Source organism: Emydura macquarii, unplaced genomic scaffold, assembly GCF_026122565.2.
Source record: "Emydura macquarii macquarii isolate MOO-44397 ecotype Brisbane River unplaced genomic scaffold, CSIRO-AGI_Emac_v2 contig_2636, whole genome shotgun sequence".
Lineage (NCBI taxonomy): Eukaryota > Metazoa > Chordata > Testudines > Chelidae > Emydura > Emydura macquarii.
The window spans coordinates 40,437,823-40,463,920 of NW_027132773.1; the positions used below are offsets into that span (position 1 = coordinate 40,437,823).

Genomic DNA, 26,098 nt, shown 5'->3' on the forward strand with positions numbered 1-26,098 from the left:
TTAGGTTGGTTTGACATGATTTGTTCTTGACAAATCCATGTTGACTGTTACTTATCACCTTATTATTTTCTAGGTGTTTGCAAACTGATTGCTTGATTATTTGTTCCATTATGTTTCCAGGTCCTGAAGTTAAGATGACTGGCCTGTAATTCCCCGGGTTGTCCGTATTCCCTTTTTTATAGATGTGCACTATATTTGCCCTTCTTCCAGTTCTCTGGAATCTCTCATCTTACATGAGTTTTCAAAGATAATTGCTCATGGCTCATATATCTCCTCAGTCAGCTCTTCAAGTATTCTAGAATGTATTTCATCAGGCTCTGTCGACTTTAAGACATCTAACTTATCTAAGTAATTTTTAACTTGTTCTTTCCCTATTTTAGACTCAAATCTTACCTCATTTTCACTGTCGTTTACTACGTTAGGAGACCAACTGCTAATCTTTATGGTGAAAACTGAAACGAAAAAGTCATTTAGCAATTCTGCTATTTCCACATTTTCTGTTATTGTCTTTCCCACCTCATTGAGTAATGAGCCTACCTTGTCTTTGGTCTTCCCTCTTGCTTCTAATGTGTTTGTAGAATGTTTTCTTGTTACCCTTTCTGTCTCTAGCTAGTTTAATCTCATTTTGTGCCTTGGCCTTTCTAATTTTGTTCCTACATACTTGTGTTGTTTTTTTATATTCATTCTTTATAATCTGACCTAGTTTCCACTTTTTGTAGGACTCTTATTTGAGTTTCAGATCATTGAAGATCTCCTGGTTAAGCCAGGGTGGTCTCTCGCCATACTTCCCATCTTTCCTATGCAGTGGGATAGTTTGCTCTTATATCCTTAACAATGTCTCTTTGAAAAACTGCCAACTCTCAACATTTTTTTTCCCCTTATACTTGCTTCCTATGGGATCTTACCTACCAACTCCCTGAGTTTGTTAAGGTCTGCCCTCTTGAAATCCATTCTTTTTATTCTGTTGATTTCCCTCCTCCCATTCCTTAGTATCACGAACTCTATCATTTCCTGATTACTTTCACCCAAGCTACCTTCCACTTTCAAACTCTCAACCAGTTCCTCCCTACTGTCAAAATCAAATCTAGGACAGCCTCTCCCCCAGTTGCTTTCTCCACCTTCTAAAATGAAAAATTATCTCCAATGCATTCCAAGAACATGTCGGATAATCTTTGCCCTGCTATATTATTTTGCCAACAGAGGTCTGAGTAGTTCAAGTCCCCCATCACCAAAAAATCCTGTACCTTGGATGATTTTGTTAGTTGTTTTAAAAAAGCCTCATCTACCTCTTCTTCCTGTTTAGGTGGTTTATAATAGACCCCTCCCATGACATCACACTTATTTTTCACCCCTTTTATCCTTACCCAACAAATCTGTGTCCTATTTACATCTCAACCTCAGTCCAAGTATATACATCTTTGATATACAAGGCAACACCTCCTCCCTTTTTCCCCTGCCTGTCCTTCCTGAACAAGTTGTACCCTTCTATACCAATATTCCAGTCATGTGTATTATCCCCCCATATCTCTGTGATGCCAGCTATGTCATAGTTGTGATTATTCACTAATATTTCTAGTTTTTCCTGTTTATTCCCCATATTTCTTGCATTAGTATATAGACATCTAAGATACTGATTTGATTTCCCCTATATGTTCTCTTGTCTCTCTTTTGTCCCTGCTATAATTGCCCATGCTCCCCACAGATTCTGATCCTTCTCCTAGGTCTCCATGTTTTTGACTTACTTGTGGGCTTTTGTCTCCTGATCCCATTGAACCTAGTTTAAAGCCCTCCACACTAGACATAAGTGATGATATTGAAAGAGTTAGGTTATTAAACTTGACATTACATTATAAAGTTCTCACATTCCCTGTCATCTCTTTACATAGAAACCAGATTCTTTCCCACTTCTTGATAGTTCTTGTTGTTAAGAAATAACAAACTCTTTGTCACTAATTTTTGAATGAAAGGATAAATTAGATAATGATGACTACTACTATTTTCACCAGACATTTTTGTCAGTTCAGACAAATATAAAGCCAAATCATGTGAGAGGGATGTTAATGACATTTGATACAAGCAAATTGTTTCTGCAAATGGAGCACTTTTGGTAACTGTAGAGTTCAATGAGGTCTGTTTATAACTGAACTGGGAACTTGCAAAACTTGCAAAAAATGATCTCATAAAGGAAAATTGGTATGATAATGTATTTATCTTCCATTGACCTAAGTTAAAACTCTTAACCTGGGAGTCTGCAGATTTATTATCATGAGGTCAGATGGAGGTGTTAAACTAATTTATGAGGATTTATGAAAGTTGTCTTTCTTCATGCATTGGCTTTCCATATGACAATATGAACAGCCAAATTTGACAAATTGTCTTAATATAACCATTATCTTTAGTTGCTAGAGAAAGAAACACATTATTATCCTCTAAAAAAAAAGTCTAACAATTCCAAGAGTTCTAATTCTACTCTGTAATATATGTAACAGAAATTGTATATCACATCTTTTTCATACATTGATTTATGCTTTTGGCACTTATCGACATTTTTTCCATGCTGTCTGACCTTTAGATGTGCCTAGGAATTTATGGCTGCATATTGCCTTTTATGAGACCATATGTTGACATCAGAAATAAGAGAGTGGAAGTTAAAACTCTTACTAATGTAGCTAAGTGTAAATTACTACCCATCTGTGAAAGGTTATTTTAAGCAAACTAAAGCTCAGAAAAATGTGTATGAAAATGATGATGCATATTATATAATGGTTCATATTTCAAATCCTATCTATGCTTTATCACATTTACCATTTTAATTCTCAATTTATCATATTTTATGGTGTACTGGCTTTATATATGCAATTATCTTGTGCTTTGGTGAGAATAAGGGACCTATGACCAATAACAGTAAGTCTTCATTAACTTTGGTAGTAGAGGCCTGTGTTCTTGATACTGAAGGACCAGGGTTGTTGTACAAGTTCCGATATCTTTGTGATTTATATAACAGTGTCATTTATCCACAGTAAGTTGATTATGTCAGTTTGGTGTGTCTTCCTCCTGGGATTTCTGCCATATATCTCATTGTGCTATGGTCTCTGTTCCCAGTCAAGAAAGGCTCATTGATTCACCTGCAAACACCTTTGGTTTCCAAGCTGCATGAAAACATCTCATCACTACAGAATGAAGGTGGCCAGAGGTGAGGCAGTCAGAAACACAGACAGTAAATGCTTTACATTGGTGGGAAATCATGGGTACACATGCAGACAACACAGTCAGTAAACTATATATGCAACTTCTCGGTCTCTGTAAACCTACATTTCTATAGGTAGAGCTGAAAAAGTAGCTCTAAAAGATTAGCCAGTAGATGTAACACATATTATACACATGAGCAGGTCAGACATGCTCCATCCAGTGGAGGGGATTGCTATACATCCCCACAAACTAGTGCATCACACATTCAGTGAATTTTATGACCCTAAAATTTTAGTGTCTTAAGTCAGAGTTTGCCCACCCTAGGGCCAATGGTGCAGCATTATCTGTACAGCATCTGTTTCAGAACAGAAATACGTGCCACAGACTATGCCTACTAGGAGCCATCTTACATTTCTAAACATAACTTTTACAGCAAGAAATGAAGCGAGAACATTCTCCCTCTCCAGAACCTATTATATTTTACATGTTAACAGCATTTGAAGAAAACAAAATAAAAATGTTGGGTTTACACTATTCATGTTGCTTACAATACAGAGCATAAATTGAATCACTTATACTATTAAATTTTGAAATCAATGCATATTTTATGGGCCACAGTATATCTGATCCAAAATATTGCAAAAGTAAATAAATGGACAACTGAAAATGAATAGTTCAGTAATGATGGTAATAAAATAGCTATCTTAGACAAATGCTGGCTATTTAAATGGTCAATTTAAATTAGGTCTTGCTTTGCTGTTTCTCTTATGGTTCACAAATCTACATATGGGTGCTTTGAATTGGGCAAGGAGAACTAAATTAGCTCTAGTTCACAAAAGATTTACGATCAGACATTCTTTTGTTGCTTTTTTAAAGGTGGTAAGATTAAGAATGAATCAATGTGCAGCTGCTTTGATGGATGAAAGTGAATGAAAATACTACTCCATTATGGATTTAAATTAGGATTAGAGCTAGAGTCCATTCAATTCCATTTGTGCTGGTGAAGAAAAAGTAAAATCATACAAATGAAGTCAGACAGTGGGTATGCGGTGGAGACTGAGCTCCTGGGTAAAATTTTCTACAGCGCATCAGTGACTTAAAAATCCATCTCCTGTTTTCAAAAGTGACTCAGGCACTTAGGAGATCAAGTTTCATTGAAAGTCAATAGAAATTTGGCCCCTAAGTGTCTGAGTCACTTTTAAAAATGGGAGTTAGGCACCCAAATACCTTTGAGGATCCAGGCTTGAGGCAACAGTTCTTTCAACAAACGACCTTTATGCAAGACATTACTACGAAACAGACTTAAAGCTCTCAGACAACTGGAATTGAGTTAAGGAAACTAAGTTAACAGCTCTCTTGTTGTTTTTACTGGCAATCAGAGTGGAGAGGTGGGGAATCAGGGAGGATGAGCAGTCTGGAACTAAATGCATAGGTGACTCAGATACAAGCAGCTGTGAGAGAGTTTGGAATGGATTAGGAGAGAAAGTAATCATGAGAAGGGGAGAGATGGGAGCAGGATGCATCAGTGAAGAGGGCAGGGAGGAGATTCATGCCTAAAGGGAAAAAAAGAAGAGATAAGGAAGATAAATACATATGGAGAGTTGAGAGGAGTGACAGGGTAAATTTCTGTCTCCCTTAAAGTCCAATTCAAAACTCCCATTGACTTCAAGAGGTCCAGGATTTCACCCAGGGAGAAAAGTGGAGAAACAAGAAAGAAAGAAAGCATGTAGATATAAGAACGCAATCAGATTGTCACAGCCAAGTGGTGGGCAGTCAACCCTACTAGTCAAAGCCAGAGTTCACAGTCATGAGACAGCAGTCAAAAGTTGGCTGGGTCAGGAGACCAGGGGGTCAGAGGCAAGAGACAAACTGGAGATCAGAACCACAAGTCAGATTTCAGGAGTCACGCTGGGTCAAGATGCCAAGAAATTAGCCATGGGAGCAGGGAGCACAAGGCACAAAGTCCAGAGCAGGGTGGAACCCAGTTGCTCAGACAGCTTGCTGTTCCTGCTGCTGGCATAAGTAGCGCCAGCGAGCCAATCAGTCACTCTAGGACTCCACCAATCAGACCTCAGGGCGGAGCTTTACATTGGGGCTGAGCTTCATAGGTCTCAGGTAAGCCATTGTCAGCTGACTGCCGTAGGAAGGTTGGAGCAGGGCCATTCCCATGGCCCTGTGGACCCAGGACTGAGACCCATGGGTCATGACACAGGTTTACTTTTGGTAACATTCAGGGATTTAGTCACAGGGGGCTTAATACTCAAAATCAATACAAGTTAGGAGCTTGACTCCTTTTGAGTATTCAGCCCAAGGTTGACTACCTGTATCTGACAGGTCATGTGAAGGGTTAATAATATATGTTTTATTTTGCTTCTTCCCCCCCACGCCCACTAACATATATTTTGCCACTTGAGATGGACCAAAAACAAACCCCAAGGGAATGGTGTTTAGATGATAATCTAGATTGAAGCAACACATCTGGCAACTGACCCATAACTCTGTTACACACAGGTCTGAAAACTCACATCTGGACAACCACAAACTGTGTGATGTTTGAAATCCAGATGCAAGTTTTGCAACTCAAGGCTATCCCTGGCCTTGTTTTCACTAAATGCACAAGAGGTAACAATCTTATTGGTATTGAAAAAATAAAAGAGTATGAAGAAAATGTAATAAAAACAGAAACCACATGAGGATTTGAATTCAATAATTTTGAAATAAAAGCAGACACTATATCCAGAATCTTTGGTTAACACAGTGGGAATTTACAGGTATTATTTTGGCCACTGGAGAGAGATCACACTATATCAAGGCAATAGAAAAAGTATAAAGAAAAATTAATTTAAGAAAGATGAGCACAAAGACTATAAAGTTCAAACAAAGTGCATTTTCTCCCTCAAGTCATATTACTAAAATCCGGTCACATGCAAAGTTTAATGAATAGCATACTTTAAAAAATGAAAGTGAACAAGAGAAGAATTTCTTCATAGTATACCAAGCTTTATTAACATTATTTTTATATGTAATTATTTATCACATGACTTTTATAGTATTACCAATCTCAAGCATTCCAAGTCATGAGGCAGAGCCCCCAAAGTGAAGAGACTGGCTTAAAAAAACAAAACAAAAAAACGTTTAAAATTAAATTTGGTATTCTTTTTGTTTACACTCTGGTTATTGAGCTTTAGGGTTCACTCGGTCACATTTTCAAGCAGTTTTCTGCAAACAAGAGGCCTAGAAACTCACTTCTTTAAGGGGAAAGCTGAATTCTCAAGCAATCTCTTGACTCCTTGAGCTGTGTCTTTAAGAATGCCAAATATCTACAGACTCATAATCACATTGTGAGAGTTGGCAACACTATGTGTCAAAGATGGTAAGTCAGGGTAAAATCATAAAGGGCAAAATTAATTTTATCTACATAATTCCTGAGTTTTTTACATTAGTTACGTAACAGGAAGGGTTTCTGTAGGGAAGGATGAGGTCTACCCTTTAAAGGACAGGAGTGTGCATCCATGGCCACTAATCCAACCAGTGGGCTCATATAACATTCATGGACCTTAGTTCTATTTATTCAAGGTGGTAGGTCCACTGACTTTGCATAACTGTCCATCTTCCACTGCCAGACTATTTGCACTGAGGAGCCTACTACAGTCACCACTATGCAGGACAAATGCAGTAGCAGGGAGGCCTTACATAGGCTTCCTCACCGAGGCATATGGCACCCCAAAAGAATAAAGATCCAGCACCTATTATTGCTGGAGCAATTGCAAATCTTCAATTTTGTTAGAATCTTTGTTTGTATAGAGAGTAATAATAGTGTTCTCCTTGAGACAGACATAGTTATTACTGTGACTCAAGAGGCAAGACAAGCATATCACATAGGAGATGCTATTTTTTAGAAACACATGAGAAAAGTACGTTTATATAAAAAGCCTTCTTCTTCATCCACCAACACTTATTTAACTTACAAAAGTAGATGTGTCCCACAATGGTTTAGTAACACAGGATGATTTAAAATAATAGATGAGCAGATAATCTATTTTCTAAAATGGCTCCACAAAGACTATTTGGCAGAATGTGAAGTGTTACATATCTGAAGTTGAGCAGACCGTGAAAAGGGTATCTAAGGAACAGGAAGCATGGTTTAGAAAAAATGGAAAGGAGTGGGAATCAGGAAATCCGGGTTATTTGCCACAGATCAGTTTTATAAACCTTATGTTTTTAAATATCCCTATTTCTCAGTTTGCCCATTTATAATATGAAGACAACACTTCCCTACGTCACAGGGATGTTGTGTGAGGCCAAATTCATTAACCTGAAACCCTTGGTTTATTTTACTTGATTTTTAAGGAGCTGCAGGGAGTCAACCAAGGGCAGAATTTAGCCCAATATGTACTTTAATGCTTACGCATATCAGGTATACTGAAATAATAATTCTGTGTTTTGAAGTTATCTTTCTCCTTTAATTCTTAATTTCCTTGCGTTTTTGGTTTTCAATAAAATCTTCAAGTATTATTTTAATGTAAGTTTTTGAAAAATACATTTCTTCATAAAACATCCATCTCAAGAAATGTGTTAACTATTTATGCTAAACAATCTATTCCACCTCATATTTAGCTGTGACATTCTGAGTACATTTCCCAGACCTGAAGAAGAGCTCCATGTAAGCTTGAAAGCTTGTCTCTTTCACCCACAGAAGTTTGTCCACTAGATATCATCACCTCACACACCTTGCATCTCAATAATTTACCACAATAACAACCATCAATGTTGCAATGGCCCCAACATTCAGTTTCAGGATCAGGCTTTTGGTTTAGTTGCAAGAACACTCAAACATTACACTCAGATTACTTCAGGGGGATCCTACTTCAAGTTCTGAATCAGAGCATGCTGGGCCATGACAACCTGGGGAGCCCTCTGCTGCAACTTAGGCAACACGAAGGTTCTGGCACAGTTCAAGAGCAATTGATTAGTTTTACTGTTAACAGGATTCATTAGTCTCTTGTGAGCTCCAGCATGTCTCTGTTGCACCATTTTAGCCTTGTGTACCAAAGTACATTTTGAGATCAACATCAATAATGTGACTAAACTTCAAGCTGATAGAACAGTTACAAGATTTTACGGGGGAAAAAAATCTATATTTTAATTTTTGTTATATCAGCTGGCTGCCACTCTTTACTTGGCATCAGAAACCTTCCACCATTTTTAATAGCATGTTTTGTGCAAGAAGGGCATGTTAAAAACAGTACCATTCAGAACCTCTACAATTCCTACTTGCAGGGTTTTATAGAAGTGTAGTTAGCCCTACAGCACCAGCAGTAGTTCTAGATGCTGTATCCTGACATGTTATGGTCTGGGTCATTTCCTCACCCACAAAAATCTACAGAAATAGGGACTGAGAGAGTAAATTAACAAGGATCTCCACACATTGTCCTCTATGAGTGTGTGCATGGGGCTTTTCTCTACAATTGATTAGCTTATCCCCATGACTCTGGGTTCAGCTGGGGAGTCCAAAGTCATTTGAGAATGACTGCATGAGTACACCTGCTTTCGTCTATACTTAGGGAAAAGGTGTTGCTCAAAAATCTAAGGCTGTATCTGATCATCGTATCAAGGAACACAAGATCCAACTTAATTACCTGTTTCCATTTTGCCATCCTGTGCTGCAGGCCCATCAGGAATTACACTCTTCACCTGCAGAAATTCATCTGGCTCATCCCCACCAATGATGGTAAATCCAAAGCCCATGTTGCTCTTCTTGAGAGTTGTGCTGAGGAAAATTCCCTTCAGTTGTGATGCGTCACGGGTGAAGAGTGGTTTTTCTACATCAGTCAACACAAACAAAAAGAAAAAAGTTCCAGTCAAGTCATAACATAACACAGAGACTCACAAACAAAAACAGCAGAAGCAGCAGCAATAGTAGGTGGCAGTGTGGCATTTCGAAATTAAAGGACATAAAGCGTGTAAGCATTCCAGGAGAAATAAACACATTAGTGAGTCCTTAGTTTATATTAATACAAAATCAACTAAGGAGAATTTTTCTATCTATGGCAGATTCGTTTTGGGAGTGGAAGGGCTATGAATGCTCTTTGATATTGGAAATACATTTAGAGATAGATTGTTGCATACTAACATATTTACACAATGATAAAAACAATATCCAAGATAACTTTAAACTCTTAAAAATTACTCCTAACCTATTGACTCAGCTTTGTATAACAAATAATTTACTCTGTATAATTAGTTTCTCCTCTCACAAAAAATATCCATTGTGTGTTTTATATCAGTGTTTCAAAGACAAAAGGGCAAATTCTAGATAATCTTTTCACCCACACAAATGGAAATTCAGCTTCTGACAAATGACATTTACATTTGGTGTGACAGATCAGTGACCTTTACATCCGTTTTCAATGTGCATCAGTGTAAAGTGTGAAAATTACCATCAGGCAAGAATAAGCCTCACCTGGCTTCCAGTGCCTCTCTTCTGTGCTTTATTTTGTGAAAAAGGTATGAAAAAGGTGAAAAGATTTGTGACTTAACTTATCTCACTACTTTTACAATGGTGCAGCTTGGCTAACAAGCAACACTTCGACATACCATACAGACTGTACATTCCAGCATTGTCCCGCCGACACTGAGACAGGTCATTCACACTGCGAGACCTCTGAGGAGCAGGATGCGGGTGAACGTGTTTGGGCCTAGGTAATGTTGATGAGGAGCTTTCTACTGTTACAAAGGAGAACAAGCCTCATTCTTTGGCTATAATCTTATGTCAATACTTACTCATCTATCAATATTGACTGTTGCTAATACATTTCCTTCTAAGCTCAATCATTTTCACATTATCAAAATTCAGTGTTCTTGTAAACTGCTACAGCATAGTGTTTGAGGCTTTAATTTAATTGACGTTTGCTAGATAGGTTAGCTTAGAAACATACTAAACACCAATTAATGCTAATTCACAGAAGATTCAATTAATTTGTTGCCAACCTCAGGTGTTTAAAATATCACGAGACCTTTTAAAAAATACTTCATTTAGGGCAGTTTTTCTTTGCCGCCTTTGCTTTCTGTGAGCCTTTAGGAAACATTCAGACCACGTTTTCTGTGCAACCATGGGGGCTAGAAAAAAATTTTAAGTGAAAGGTGAGATCCTCATAATTCAAGGAGTTGAAGCTTTAAGAAAAAAAACAACAAATTATCAAGAGACTTCAATAAATTAGTGAGAGGTGGCAACACTATTACTGTAACCAGACTATGTTAAATCATTGTCACAAAAACAGGGAAGTATGGTAATTATGTTCTTCTTAAAACTGACGTGATACTGTACCTCGGAAACCTTGGGCCTGCATAGGCTTTATTCCAAGTTCTGCGTTGGGCATGTTATGCTGCTGTAGCTTCCTTTTTGCTTCTAGGACAGGATTTTCAAATTGTGTTCTTCTATTTATGTGGCTGAAAAAAAATTGGTTATGATTAAAAATGGAGTCCATTTTGTGAAAAATCATCACTTACTTCATGGGATCATCTTCATGTGGATTACTTGTGTGTGACTGAATTGTGCAACCTTTATTCATGCTTAATAAGCACTTACTCACACAAGTAGTCCCATTGTAGTGACTGAGAATGCACATGAGTTAGTGCTCATCAGTGTGAGTGAGGGATGTACAATCTAGCTCATAGCGGAAATAACCGGGAAGTAGAACTGGTCAGGAATTTTTCGATGACACACTCTTTGGAAAATGCCAATCTGTTGAAACCGAAACTGTTTATGGGAAAGGGTCGCTTCTGACAATTTCTCAGTTCAAAAATTTTTGGAAAAAATTTTAAAATGATCAAAATGTCCTGTTTCAACATTTTTCAAAATGAAAAATTTTTTTAAAAGTAATTGTAGTAAAACAAATGTAAACGATAAGGAGGCCAAAAGAAAAAACAAAATATTTCAAAAGTATCTAAACAGAATGTCTCAAATTGACCCAAATAAAAAAAATTATATTGTTTGTCTGTGAAAATTTGAGATTCCATCTTTTCATCGCAATTCATGTTGGGAAAATTTTTTGTAAACTTGAAAACTTTCTCAGATTGGTAAAACTGTTTCCTCCCCAGCTCCATTTGGAAGTTCCCTGTCTTTTAAACTTCCTGCACTCTGCTGTATGTGAACGGTTTTAATCTATGTGACTATATGTTGTTATGCAGCAGCATCATTGACAAACACTCCAGTAACACAGTTTTTCAGGTCTTCCCTACATACGATTTCTATGCATGATTCCAAAAGAGAAACAAGATGGTGTATGTGCATAGCGGTCCTAGTTAAGTTGAAAACAAAATAAGTTGTTTATAATGAAATGGAAAGCTTAACCCAACAAGTGACTGTATAGTCAAACTGCTTAACAAACTAACAAATTGATCATGTGCTAGATTCCCACAGCAGCAAACAAAATTATACTAAAGATGAAATTTTAATCTTATATTATATTTCTGTCAAATTTTATAGACGAAAGCAAGGGGAAAAGTACAGAAACTGATTCATGTACTGAAGAGCAATGAAATGTGAAAAAATCTCATTGTAATACCACAATTTTCTCTCAATATGTAAAATTTCCCATGGCATATTATTATGTGTTCTTTTTTGATACTGTGCCATATCTCACACATAACTTTCTCCCCTATATTATATTGCAGAGCTTGTTAGCAGGAGGATACATTTTGTACTGACTCGGGAACAAATCCAGCAGGGTGAAGAGCATCTCTGTCACGTTGCATGGTCCTCCAGGTTAAGGCAGAGGGTTTGAGGGCACTCAGGATCATGCAGCATTGGACAATAGGCTAGATATATGTCTGAAGTTGTTGGATGTGTTGTAAATTATTGTTGCTCCAGAGCAGTAAATATTTATGCACAGGGGTGCAGCTTTTCAAAAGAGCTCAGCTCTTATTTGTCCTCATGGAGAACTGCAGGGTGCTCAGATCCTTTGAAACACTGGTCCTGGTTGTGGATACGAATCACCTGAAGATCTGACCCTGAGTTCTCTTGGAATCAGGGATTGTAAAAGATGCTGAGCACCTGTAACATCCACTGGTGGCACCTGCATAATCCCATGCTAAGCAATTCCTAGGATCAAGGTCCTACCCTTTAGACAGTGTTATTTTTAAAAAATGAAAATATTCCCATGTTCATTAAAACAATGGGATAGTGGGAAAACCGCAATGTATCCTCAGGTGACCTAACATGCCTGGTAATTCAAAAGGAGATGTCAGGTGTTTGTTGCCCAGAAAAGATTTCTAGTGAAGTGACTAGGGATATTTGTTTTAAAGAGTGAAAGTGAAAGAAATTTGCGAAACTTTAAAGCTGCTCTCTACTTAAAACTTGTAAATGTGGCTGTTAACAGATAGAGCTGCAGGTTTGTGTAATGGGTGACACTCATCTCTTGCGAGTGTTTCCAAGAGGATTGGTGTGGTACTGCAGGTCTTTCCTGCCCCTGGCACCTCTCTATATTGTCAGCCTTGCTTGGTGGGTCTTCAGTGGTTCAGCTCTCTGGCCAAGTCACGCAATCAAAAGTGAACCCCTTCTTGTGGTATTCAAGTTCAAAACAAAACAAAACAAAAATCTTCAAATCCCAAGCTCAAGATGGACTCTGACCCTCCTTCCTGAGGGTGTCTTCACTCTTCAGCCTCTCCTAGGCTCCTTGGAGTCTCTCTCCACTCAAACTGTCTGCCCTCACCAGGGTTTTCAGCCCCATCTCTGGGCCCTTTAAATCCAGCCCTTTGCTTGAGCTTCTAAAGGAGACTTGTCCCCTTCTTAGGGCTTAGGCCACTTTGCTAGTGGCCAGTGGGGGAAACCCGGAGTCACCCACTACTCTAGATCACATCCCAGGGACCCTATAAACAGCAGCTGTGTACTGCTGCCTCTGCTTCACTGATGATATTCTCTGGGCCTTTTCCCACGTAGCCCCATTCTCTTCATCCTTAGCTCAGGGCTGAAGTTCTCAGAGCCTCTCTCTCCCAGGTCCAGTAAATGCAGCCCATCAAGCCCCTTTGGGCAGAGCACCTTTTCTTATCCAGCCAGGAACTGACCTGCTAAGGCCCTGAAGATCCTTTTATAAGAGCCTTCTGGACTCTGATTGGCTGCTTCTATGAAACCTCTCTAGGCAGGCTTGGAAGACCCACCTTTGCTGCTCCTTTTCTGGGGTGGGGTGTGGTAGAACCATGAGGCCTCCAGCAAGGGGACTCAAAGGACCAGGTACATGCCATCATAGTCTGGCATCTGAGTTACTACAGAGAATTCTTTCCCAGGTACCTGGCTGGTAGGTCTTGCCAACATGTTCAGGGTTGAACTGATCACCATATTTGGCATTGGGAAGGAATTTTCCCCCAGGTCAGCTTGGCAGACACTCTGAGGTTTTTTTATCGTCCTCTGCAGCATGGGTCACTTGCTGGTAAAAACTAGAGTAAATGGTGGATTCTCTGTAATTTTAAGTGTGTTAAATCATGATTTGAAGATTTCAGTAACTCAGCCAGAGACTATGGGTCTATTAGAGGGGGAGGTGCGGGGGTTGTGGGTGGGGGGTGAGGTTCTGTGGCCTGCGATGTGCAGGAAGTCAGACTAGATGATCACAATGTTCCCTTCTGGCCTTAAAGTCTATGAGTTTCAGTGGTAAAAAAAAAGCCACAGGTACCATGGTTTCTCTGTTTGACTTTCCTCTGTGTCCATGACTTTAATAAAGCAGTGTTTCCCAAATGGAGGGTTGCCAGACCAGTGCAGAGGGCTGGCCCAGGACTGGAGAGCAAGCCCACCTTGGCCTGGTGCAGAGGAGAGCCCTTGGGGAAGAGCTGGAGAGCAAGCCCACACTGTACCCAGCTCACAGCACTGGCTCTCGTCCCACAGGGCTGGACCTGGCTCCCTGCTTTGGACAATGCGACCTAGTGCATGGGGTCACAGCACTGCACCTATCCTGATGATGTTAGCATGGAAGTCAGCTGGTGAGTTGAGTTAGCAAAGGCTGATTTAACGAATGTGGCCTCAATTGCTGTTTTATTTTCCCTAAAAAGATATCCAAATCTTTCATCTAGATACTGAAATTGTGTTTAAAACAAGTATTAATGGACCTATTTGTTGAAATGAACAACAAAATGTGAGATTTAGCTACTTTTTTTTTTTTTTTATTGAAGACAAACATTTGCTGAGAGAACATGTTGTTTTCTTACATAAGCAGTAACGGAGTGTCAGATAAAAAAGATAAGGAAATGTTGCACAGTCGAGGCAGTATGCACGGTTTGCAATAAGTACCCATCTGGTAAGTTTAGCTGTCCTATTAAGGAGACCATGTTTGAAAATTGAGCTCCATGTTGTAGTTAATCAACCATAAAGGGAGAGATACTTTTTTTGAGATTAGACAGCCAAAGGGGCCAGCACAGCATCATAATTCTGTGCAGGGCTGAGGAAGGAAGAAGGCTAGATGCTTATAGTGTTTAGTCTTTATACCACAGGCACTGTTAGTAGGTTGCACAAAAGTTGACCCAGTCACAATGGAAAGTTGCACCTACCACAGCTGGTGCAAATGTCCATCCCCTGCAGATAGATCTGCATAGCAAGGTGAATTAAAAGGATATCCATCCATTGAACTTTAATTATGCATAACTGAGAGGAAAGGCAGCATCTGGGCCCCCACACTCGACAGAAATGTGAAAATATTTTGTGCTTAACAGAGTGTTAAGAATCCAAATATTCCATGTGGCTGACCACTGTAAGGTGTTACACTGCATCTGATTATCTCAGTGGTTTATCCCTGCAAACTGCCCCTCTTGATTTTAGAGAGTTCTAATAACTGGAGGATAGGGCATTCTTTCCTTGACAGTTTTAAAGTCCTTCCTATAACGTTGGATTGGATTTGAATATGCAAAAGTTCATAACTTAACTTTTCATGTTTTATCCATTTTATGACATAATTAAGAGAGTTTATTGTAATGTGATTTCATCTAGTTAAAAATAAAGTCATCTGTTAAACACTAGTAATAAAGGAGGGTGTAACACAGTCACTTTTTATAATGAAAATGGAGTACTTTTCACTTCAAAATTATTGCGTTTAGACAGCAGATTAAAATACAGCTCCTTATATTGACTATAAAAACCTTTATAAACCTAGTGCTGCTGCACTTTTAATGTTGGTCAAGAACATGCATTCTACTATTCCAGATCTCTGCTAGATCCCATTAAAGCTTTTCTATTACAATAAGTCAGTACATCTTTAATGCATCCTTTCCCTCCCATATATTTTGTCTGTGGGATGGGTGAATTTGGCAACAGCCTTGAAACACAACTGCATTGCAGCATTTGGGTCTAAGAGCCAGTGTCTGCCTAACTGAGGGTGGGCATAAAATGCAGACAACTATGTGCTCCAGTTTGGTCCCATTGACTATGTAATGGAACTGCATAAGCCTTACCACTGCCAGAATATTTTAGCACAATATACTACCTAAATGGAGATGCCTCAGGGACAGTTTAATGCACAGGAATTGTACAACACCTGTTAGCCTCTAAAATACACAGCCACTCATGCAGAAGATCATTAGTCACTACCAGCAGCTGTATAAATATATATATGGGAGATGTGAAGGGGATTACTATAAAGAGATACGTGAACCCCATCATTTACTACCCAGGGATATTATAAAAACTCAAGCATAAGGACAGAGGGGTGATTTCTTGGAATTATTCATAATATACATGGCTTCAAAAATCCATTCACCTGTTTGCTTGGGGTAGATGGGTATTTGGACTCAGTGAGTGAGTTGGGTCAGGGGGCAGAGATAATGGAGCTGCTGGCTCCTTCACCTGAGGGAACAGGACAAGCTGGGGAACACAAAGACCCAGGGCAGCTGCTGCTGCTTTACAAGGAAGAGGAAGAGACAGGGATTCAGCATGACAGTGGCCCAAGTGCTGTTTTTGTTTTTGTGATGGGGGTATACAAACCCCACACTGGGCCAGAAGGGGTTAAAGGACAATATTGGATCCAGGTAGCCCCACCTCTCCAGCCCAGCAGCGCATGCTCCAACTGGAGAAGAGGTTGGAAAGGGAGCAACCCAGCTCAGACGGGGGGGAGGCTGGGGAGGAGGACAGATCTACCCTGAAAGTCCCTGAGAAGGGTGCCAGAGACGCCTCCCTGAGGGAAGTGAGACTATATGCTGTGTCCAACCGGGGCTGATGGTTTGGTTACCTTTTCTTTGTCTTTTCACCTTACCTGGGACTGAAATGTGGGAGAGTAACTCAGAGGGCATCTTTGGGGGCCAGATATTGTTGACCCTTCTACAGCCCTGGATCAGAGTACGGTGGAGTGGGTGGGCCTTGGCTTTCCCACCACTGCCCTCACTACAGGAGGGACTCAAATCACCAGTACACCTCACCGCACCTCAGAGCAAAGGAAGGCCAGGAATGTAAGACTGGCCCACTGAGTGGTGGGGGAGGCCCTAGGTGCGTTAACCACAAGGCCATCTAACTCACCAAAGACTATTATATTTGGTGGGGAATACGGGCACTAGAGTATCCCAGGCCTGATAGCAGGACAAGAAAGGGGAAAAAACCAAACCAACCCAGGGATGAACATCAAGCAACTGCTAAAATGAGTTCTCACAAACCAACAGCAGCTCACTGCCCAGCAGCAGCAACAGTAGCTGCTGCTCATTAAGGAGATGGCAGTGCAGAAGCAAGAAAAGCAGCAGCGACTGGGGTGACCTTGAGCATAACCAGGGGAAGGGGGGGACACCGATCCAAGCCTACCCGTCCTGGGAAAGTTGAGCAAAATGGGGTCTGCAGATGACCCTGAGGCATTCCTTGTCATGTTTGAGAAGCCGGCAGCCAAATGGCCTAAGGAGAGCTGGGTCACCGTACTGGCCCCGTAAGTGACTAGACTGGCCTAGGTGGCATATCAGGGTCTTGATACAATGACTGCCCAAGATTATGTGCCTGTCAAACCAGCAATCATAGACACCTTCCACATCTCCCTGGAAACCTACTGACAACAGTTCCACCTTGAAAAATTTCCCCCGGCGTGCAGAGCCTGCGAGAGCTCTTCTGATGGTGGCTCCAGCCAGAGAGATGTACTGGGATTCAGGTGGCAGAAAAGATCATCATAAAACAATTCACCCAAATCCTTGCATGAGAGGGATGAGAGTGGGTGGTCAGACATGGCCCAGAAACTTTGACAGAGTTCTTCAAATAAGTGGTTGAGGAGTGGTTGAGGAGTGGTTTCCCAGTAGGAAAGGCAGAGCTGGAAGACCTAGGAAGGTGGGGGATGGCTGCAGTGACGGAGAGGGGGTCCAGGGAGGAAAGGTGATCAGGGGAGGATGAAGACCCAGGAGAAGGACCGTCCTCACGGTTGAAGGTCCTGTCACCTGAAATTGACCGGGGCCATAGGGGTTTGCCACCACCTTCCAACCTAGACCTTCTGTCTCACCAGGGGAACTTTGTGGAGAACAAATAAATGATCTGACTAAGCAGGGTACATCATGCAGGCACAGAAAATAAAAATGCAAACTTCTTTTCAAGGGATGGTGGGGACATGAACCAGCCACAGGACACCATGACCCACAGTCTGAGGGGGAGTGTGTGATGGGGTATACAAACCCTACACTGGGCCAGAAGGGGTTGAAGGACAGTACTGGGCCCAGAGCACAGAATGCTGCAACTAGAGAAGAGATTGAAAAGGAAGCTACGCAGCTCAGAAGGAAAGGCTGGGGAGGACAGATCTACCCTGAAAGTTCCTGGCGAAGATGCCGGAGAAGCCTCCCTGAAGGAAGTGAGACTACAGTATATGCTGAGCCCAGCTGGGGCTGACTGTTTGGTTACCTTTTCTTTTTCTTGGTACCTTTTCTGGGACTGAAAGCTGGGATAAAAAAAAGCAGCGGTAGGAAGTGACTGAGGGAGGGTAACTCACAGGGCACTTTTGGGGGCTAGATATTGTTGACCTTCCAAGGGCCCTGGGTCAGAGCCCAGTGGAGTGGGCAAGCTTGGGCTCCCTTACCACTGCCCTCACTACAGGAGGGACTCAAACCACTGGTACTCCTCACTGCACCGCTGAACAAAGGAGGACCAGGGCTATAAGACTGACCCATGGGGGGGGGGGCACTAGGTGCGTTAACCATTAGGCCACCTAACACACCAAGGACTCTGTTACAGTTCTGTTTTTGTTTTGGAAGGTCTGGAGGAGCAAGAGTGGAGGCCCAGGTGCTGTAGCTCTTTTATCAGTTGTGGAGAGGGAGCCCCAAAAACTTGGCTCCTAAATTCTCAGAAATCAGGCATTTCAGAATCATTCTGCCATCCTCCTGCCCAGGCTGATGGCAACATGGCTCTGTATTGCAGTTTGGAACTAGGAAAGCACCAGAGCTGGTACATCTGCAAAGTGAGCCAACATGGATGTAGTGTTGGTATGGAATCAAGAGACCACAGGGTACCAGAGAAGTATGTGATAAGCAAATTATAAAACACTGACATTTGTAGTGGGTAACTGGAAACAAAGTGAGGCTGTCAGTGTAAGGAACTGAGTTTGGGTTTTTCTTTCAAAACCTTCTTCTATTAATATCTTCCCTCTAGAATAGCGGTTCCCAAACTGTGGTACATGTACCACCAGTGGTACACGGGCCACATCCCAATGGTGCACGTCCGACGCAGAATGTGGGCCCGACTCCACCAATATCTCTGTGCTGCCGGGAGGTGATGGGGGGACAGCTGTGGAGCCTCCAGTGGCACTTGGCCATGCAGGGACAGAGCGCAGCAGCCCCCAGCACACAGGGTGGCCCGGCAGTTCTGCCCCCCTCCCCACAAACAAACTCACAGCAGCTGGCCAGGAGCTACTCCGGCACCAATCCCTCCCCCAAGCAGCGCGGCAGCTGCTCCCCCGTCATGGCCCCATCCCTTTCCCCCACCCCTCTCCCACGTGGGCACAGCACCCTGGCCACGAGCCGCTCCTGCCCCAAGAAGCGTGGCGGCCACCCCCACCTCCCAAGATTTCACCAGATATCGAACAACCAAGATATCCACCATCTTTGCTCTGTCAAGCAAGCACCATCCCTCTCATTAAAGGCATACCAGAAATCTCAAATGGGGTAAGTTTATAATGCATTTATTAATATTTTTCAAGACTACAGCTTTTTTATATACATAGTTATGCAATGTGTTTTAACAACACTTAGGTTTTAAGACTGTTTTCATAAATAGTCTATTTATAAAAAATTGGTGGTGGTGGCATTTTATGTTGGTGGTGTGCAATGTGGCAGACTTTGGAAACTGCTACTCTAGAATAAATGGATCTGCTGTTTGTTTCATAGATTTTGTCTAGTGTGTTTACCCCTTCCCTCACATAGATGGACTCTCAATTCACTGTCTGTGGGCCGTGACTAGGGGAAAGTGAGTTGTTAGTTTCTGGGCTTGATTCTCCACTGCCTTATACCTTGTGTGGTCAACGACACCTGTGCAGAGAGAGAATAAAATGCTATCATTCTGATTAGGTATAATTTGATTGCCACTTTAGACTCACTTTACACAAGTGTCAATGGCTATACAAGATAAAAGGCAGAAGAGAAGCAAGACCTATTTTCATCTCTCTCAATTCTTGTGTGTTTTATGTAGGCTCTAGTTAAGTAGGCTAATAAATTACACCTGCTCTTTTGGGTAGTAACCTACTTCACCCCATTGCATAAATACCTATACTAAATAGAAGGGAGAAGAGATCTCTTCTCTATTTTGTACACACACCATATTCCCCTGGAAATATGCAAGCAGGGATTGTGCCAGGAAAATAATAGAAAATTACATTCTCTTTTTCTAGCTGTGCCTTTAGCAAAATTACAATTCCATGAGTGCATGTAGAAAAATTTCACATAAGATACAACCTGCACTCCTATAAATAATGTGACTCTCAGACTTGCAGAAAAGTAAGACCACTCAGAAAAGTATCCTTATGAAGCAAAAATGATTAAGCTTTATTCTGTTCCTGGATTGGCAAGGATCTGTACCTTATTTGATGTGTATTTAAAACTTATTAAACAGAAAATAAAAACATTTGCTCTTCTCAACCCCCCCCCCCCCCCCCCCCCCACACACACACACACACACACACACACACACACACAAATATTTGTGAAACACACAGGATGAGATCAGGGCTCAAGAAGATGTGACAGAGTAACCAGTTTGAGAGTCACTAAAAATGTTCAGTCACCGCAACTGTATTGGTGTCTGATAATTCCTGTATAATTTGAAGTCAAAGGGGAAAATAATTATGCCCATACCTTTCCAATTCAAACACTGCACAGGACATTAATATCAGGTAATGAAATATTAACAGCAAATTAATATTGAAGTTGGGAACTTACTCAACATAATAAGTGCCATAAATGGGATCATCAATTTTCTCCCAGCCATATGGAAGCTCTGAAAAACAAAGAGTTATCTTTCTCAGTAAATACAGCACAGAATGCCAAAATTTCCAATAATGAAAGAGTAGATTTTTATTGGGTGCTGAGTGTAGCAACTGGATAGCAAAGTTGGATATAGCGCTCAAAGCCAATGCCAAGTTTTAGACACATGCCATGGCAGTGGCAAGTAGCAATGTCCTGAAAATTGGCGTGGCAACCCAGAATTCTGTCTCTAGAACAATACATTTTATTTGAGCTACTTTTTATGCTGCAGACAGCTGTGAAAACCAGCAATAGCAGCATATCTTGTATGATCTCATTGCCCAGTGATATACTGGGATTCTTCTTCCAAAAGGTATATACAGCATATAGTTGTATTTATTTAAAGGGAAGCTGTCAAGATAAAATCATATTAAAAACTCCCAACTTTGTCCATATTACTTACTGGGATGTAGACTATTATAACTGAGGGGGAACCCCACATAAAACTCAGCAAACTTTATTTTTAATAATTTACACTGCTTAATTTTTGCACTTTGCTCAGCATGGACTCTAATAACATCACTGTAATAACAAAACTAAGCACTTATGGTATACAGCTATTGTCATCAAAACACTTTACAACTATTAACAACTAATCCTCACAACTCGCCTCTGAGAGACAAATAAATATTGCTATCCCCATTTTACAAATAGGACAACTGGGATATAGAGATGAAGTGATTTGCCAAGAGTCACAAATGGAGGTAGTGTTGGAGCTGGGGATGCCTTCAAAAATGTGGAATCAACTCACAAAATTACAACTGGTCTGGAATTCAAGAACAGCAATATTTAGTATGTGCATATATGTGCCTGATACATATCTATCGATCTATCCATCCATCCCATCCATCCACTAGCCTGTGTTATACAGGAGATAAGACAAGATGGTTTAATAGTCCCTTCTGGCCATGAAATCTGCAAACACACACTTCTATAACAAGTACATATTAAAACTACTATATACTTAAAATCAACAATTAACATTTTAATTACTTTAACTGCATGGTCTTGAAGTAGAATGTAACCATGTGTGTGCAGATGCAATACAAACAAGTGCACAGGGCTTCTGCTGTTCTTATAAAGGAGTCAGATAGATACAGCTAGTATTATAGTTGGGGGTGAAAACTCAAAGTAATAATCCAACCTCATGGAGTGAATAATCATCAATGCCAATACAAGATAAATTTGATGGAGACTGACTTACAAATCTATGGGCATTCCTAGCCTATTCTTATTTGGAGTGGAGGAGAGGAGGGAAGAGTATGAGATCATGTAATTAAAGAATGAGGTTGCATGGGCAACCTTCAGTCTGGCATTTCTTAACTTTGGAGTGCTTTTGACTTTGCAACTTTATCACACTTTTAATATAGTTATTTTGGATATAGTAAGTATATAAACCTAGGTGAGGCAGAACCACCAGAGTTCATATGCAGTGTAAACCATTGGCTTAACATGAGGTCCACCTGCATGACTTGACGGTAGCCCTTTGTTTCACAGCTACAGCGTGGCTAGTCACCCCTTGATACATTGTAAAAGGCTGACAGGAAAGAAAGAAAGATTTAAATGACAAAAAGTGAGCTTGAAAGAGTTGCAGACAGGAACAGCTTTTAAAAATATTCTCTGCTGGATACCTCTCAAAGACACACGTCTGAAATAGTAAACTCTGGTTCTGCTCTGACTGAACCCGTTTAGACTGCTGTGGCATCTTAATGTGTAGGCAGAATTTCTGGCAGCAGCACTCCAAGGGCTGGTCTTCCTGTCACACTGTCCTGGGCAGGAGTTTCTGCTCTGACTGTCCCTGAAGCTATAAAGAATGAACAATCCTCCTGTGAAGACTGGCAGATGGTATTTAACTCAGAGGAACTCCACAGATGCGTAATTTAAAGCTCAAAAGCCTGTACCTTAATTTTCTTAGTCTAAGTTTTTCAAGTAATTACAAAATGTTATGACCATAATCAAGTCTTTCTGAAGTAAACTGAAATTTGTTGGCATTCTGAATTTGAACAAAGTGTGTGTCTCCTTTGCTGAAGTTATTTTAGTATTGCAGTAGCAAATGCACAAGGGCAAAATAATTTATTTAAATAACAAAGTGATCAGTGGAAGGTTTTGTGGTTGTCCTCTCTAGACATCTCACCAGAACTTTAGAACAACCCAATAAAAGAGACTGATACCAGAAAATTCTTTACAGGTTTTACAGAGCCCTGTGCATCCTGGCACAGGATTTAGGGAGTTTGGTCCATGCTCCCTGGATATTCACACTCAAGGCAAGTTGAGCATAGGTCCTGTACTGATCATTTGTATAGAGGTGAATTTTACCGTCAGTGCACATATGATCAATAAAACTCATATTTATGTCTTGCTATAAAAGCTCAATGCTTTGCTTTTAAAAGCACTCACTCACCTGGGACACATCAATAGAAGAGATTTGTCTTAAAAACATAGACACACACTTTATTTTATCTTCATCCTGTGAGGCTTTCCTATTCCAATTTATCGTGTTAACCTAATTATCATAAAGTTAACTCTCCATGAGAGAACAAATTAAACAGGTAGCTAGTAAATTTATATTTATATAAATCTATATATATGCAAGTATATATATATAAAAATAAGCAATGATCTATCATTTGGTTTCTTCCTTTTGTGGAATCTTTTCAAAGTTTATTGCATTGTAAGTTTTGTTGGAACTGGAAGTACCCCATTTCTCGTTAGTGTTGTACCCTCTTAAGATTATACCTAAAGAACCTAGATAGTGATTGTATTTTTGTGTGAATAAACAAAAGTAATTTGCTAATTCGCTATTAGTCTATCAGTCCATGTTTTTCTAGTGTAATGATGCATAACAGTATTTGTGAAATGGCCCAACTACTGAGATTTCAGATGAACAATCCCATTTTCTAGTGTAAAAATCTGTAAAAATTTAATGAATTGAGCATATTAGGGAGAATCCATTTTATTTTTTTGAAATGGATGGATTAAAGCACTAATTATCTAACATCATAGTATAGTCATTGGTTTGGAAAAAATGAAATTTAAAAATTACCTTTGTGTACCATAACAATAGATATAAACTCTACATAAGAGTATGCTCTAATTTCATTCTTCCATTTGAGATGCAGCCTGTGAGCTATGTTTAATTAAAATTCTATGCAGACCAGTAAAATGGAATTGCCAGAGCACAAACCTTGAGCTGCTAGCTGAAGTTTGCAAGATAAGGTTAGCAGAGCATAGTTTACCGTATAGCTGTTGTTAGAAGAATCTTCTGCTACATTTGCTTTAAACAGTCTCATGATTATTTTTCATGTAATTAAATAGTGGCATCTATTCTGTTTTCACTGTGGAACTGAAGATTACATGAGGGCAATATTTTCATGTTTTATAAAATAGCAAACTAGACAGTTGAACAATTGTGGATGTGTGCACTGCAGTTACTCTTCTTTATTTGGTCCACTGTGTCTGGTGCTGATTGTCAGGGATGAGAAGCAAGCAGTAAACATTTATAAAAGGACATTATTATAAACACAAATGGAAGAGGCTACTTCTCACAACAGTAATTTGAGTTGGGAAGATGACTAACTTACATTGTGCTTTCCATTTGTCCTTTTGTGACAATGAAATACAGAGATTTATAAACTTTATGTAATTTCTGCAACCAGCAGTGTCACAGAAAGAACAACGTTGTGTCAAAGATCTTTGCATTAGTGAGACAAACTCTATTCTCTTTTATGAAACACCGTTGACCTCAGTGGGGATACCCTGGTTAACAGAGAGGAAAATTTAGTCCCATGTTGTTTACTTTGTCTTTTTAAAATTAATATAATATTTCACCTTCAGGGTTAGCATCATTCAGATGGGATTTCTTCATATGATCCAGCAGAGCAATTGGTTCAAAAAATTTGTAAAAAAAGTAAAGGTTAAAGCCAGCAATATATATTGCAGGGTTTGGACAATTACAGATATTTGGACATAGAAATTCCTCTTTTTGTGACCATATATGCTGGGTTACAGTATATACACAGTGTAAATTGTACAGTTTACCTTTCATCCATTGCCAGAAAAGGAGAATCCAGTTAGCAGCACAGTGGTCATTGTTACAAAAAGAATCCAAACTACACGGTAATATTCAAGTACCTTGCTCATGATGCACTTGAGCCAGGTTTTTATAGACAGAATGAGTCACCTTCTTTCAAATGTGTTAGTTAAATGTTCAAGTATTAACATAATGATAGCACATCCACCAAAAAAGATTTAAAAAAAAGATAAAACAGCTTTCATTTGCATACAAGGAGGTCATTTTAATAATCTATGACAGTACCACCCCACTGCAGTCTGCTTATGCCAACAATCCAGATGCTACTTCTTCTATCTGAAAAGGTGCTGCCTTTCACATACATTCTTAATGGTACCACTGCACATTCTCAGGGGTGAGAAGGAAGGGAAACATTGATCTTCCTATACTAAGATGAAGAAAATCCATTTCCATCACCAAAAGGAAGGACTCATATTGCTGTAGTTCTTGTAGTACTTGCTGTACGCCATACTGGGGAGAGACACCAAAGCTCTCCAAAGGTTTTAGAACAGTCTGCATTGCATCACTGCCCTACTATTATATATATATATATATATGTCAAGAGAGAAATAAGAGAACATCTGAACAAAAGGACAGTGGGATTTTCCTTAAAGCAGTCACAGTAAGAAAAGGTTGAAAAAGAAAAATGTGCCTGCTGTTACTGAAAGTGATTTTAGTGTCTAATACATAGAAGATATTGTTCAAGAATTCACCCTAGTGAAAAATATTATCCCTATAAAGCTATCAAAGTCAATGTCTCCTTGGGTCACTTTCTATGGAAAAAGCCAGTCACACAAATTAAGACTCCTTGTGGAACCTGTACAACAGATCTTCCAGATAATATTGAGTTTTTCCATTCACTGATCTGTGATCTTTGCTCATTTTGTATTGGTTTGACTCCTCTCTTCTTTTTTCCCGATTCCCTATTCAGCTTGTGTCTTCATAATCTAATTACACCCTTGACGAATGTCTCATTCATAGCGTTAAAAAAAAAAGGAAACGTACTGTAGTCCAATTTGAATTATGCACAGTTCAAGTCTTTATAAAATAAACGTCCTTCCTGAATACTAGTTAATCATCTAAGTTTAAGTGCTCAGTTGATACTATCAAACATCTAAGAGAATGTTCACATTGAGCACTTGAGAGCACTTATATAAAGCAAATACAATAGCTGAGCTGTTGCCATTTGGGAAGGGTTACAGATCACCTTACAAAACTCAGCAAAAATGTATCAGATACTGTATTCTTTCAGACAATTGTTCAACACAAAATCAGAGAAGTTTGTATAAGCAACCATCGATGTAGCTTTTGAAAGCCTCATGCTGAAAACCATCTTCAGTCTGCTATAGCCCTCTAAACTAACAGTTTAGAGACAAAAAGGATGAGGTGATGAACAAA

General features: G+C 39.9%; 1 protein-coding gene across 2 annotated transcripts in view; it reads right to left on the reverse strand.

Moving 5' to 3' along the window:
- MAGI2 (membrane associated guanylate kinase, WW and PDZ domain containing 2) overlaps positions 1 to 26,098 on the reverse strand; it is a 1,036,622-nt gene that overhangs the window by 203,489 nt on the left and 807,035 nt on the right. For both annotated transcript variants that reach the window (XM_067564540.1, XM_067564538.1), the window contains exons 7-10: positions 20,548 to 20,605; positions 10,517 to 10,638; positions 9,787 to 9,915; positions 8,829 to 9,011 (exon numbers count right to left, since the gene is read on the reverse strand). In XM_067564540.1, coding sequence (XP_067420641.1) covers positions 8,829 to 9,011; positions 9,787 to 9,915; positions 10,517 to 10,638; positions 20,548 to 20,605 — 492 coding nt within the window. The remainder of the gene's footprint in view (positions 1 to 8,828; positions 9,012 to 9,786; positions 9,916 to 10,516; positions 10,639 to 20,547; positions 20,606 to 26,098) is intronic.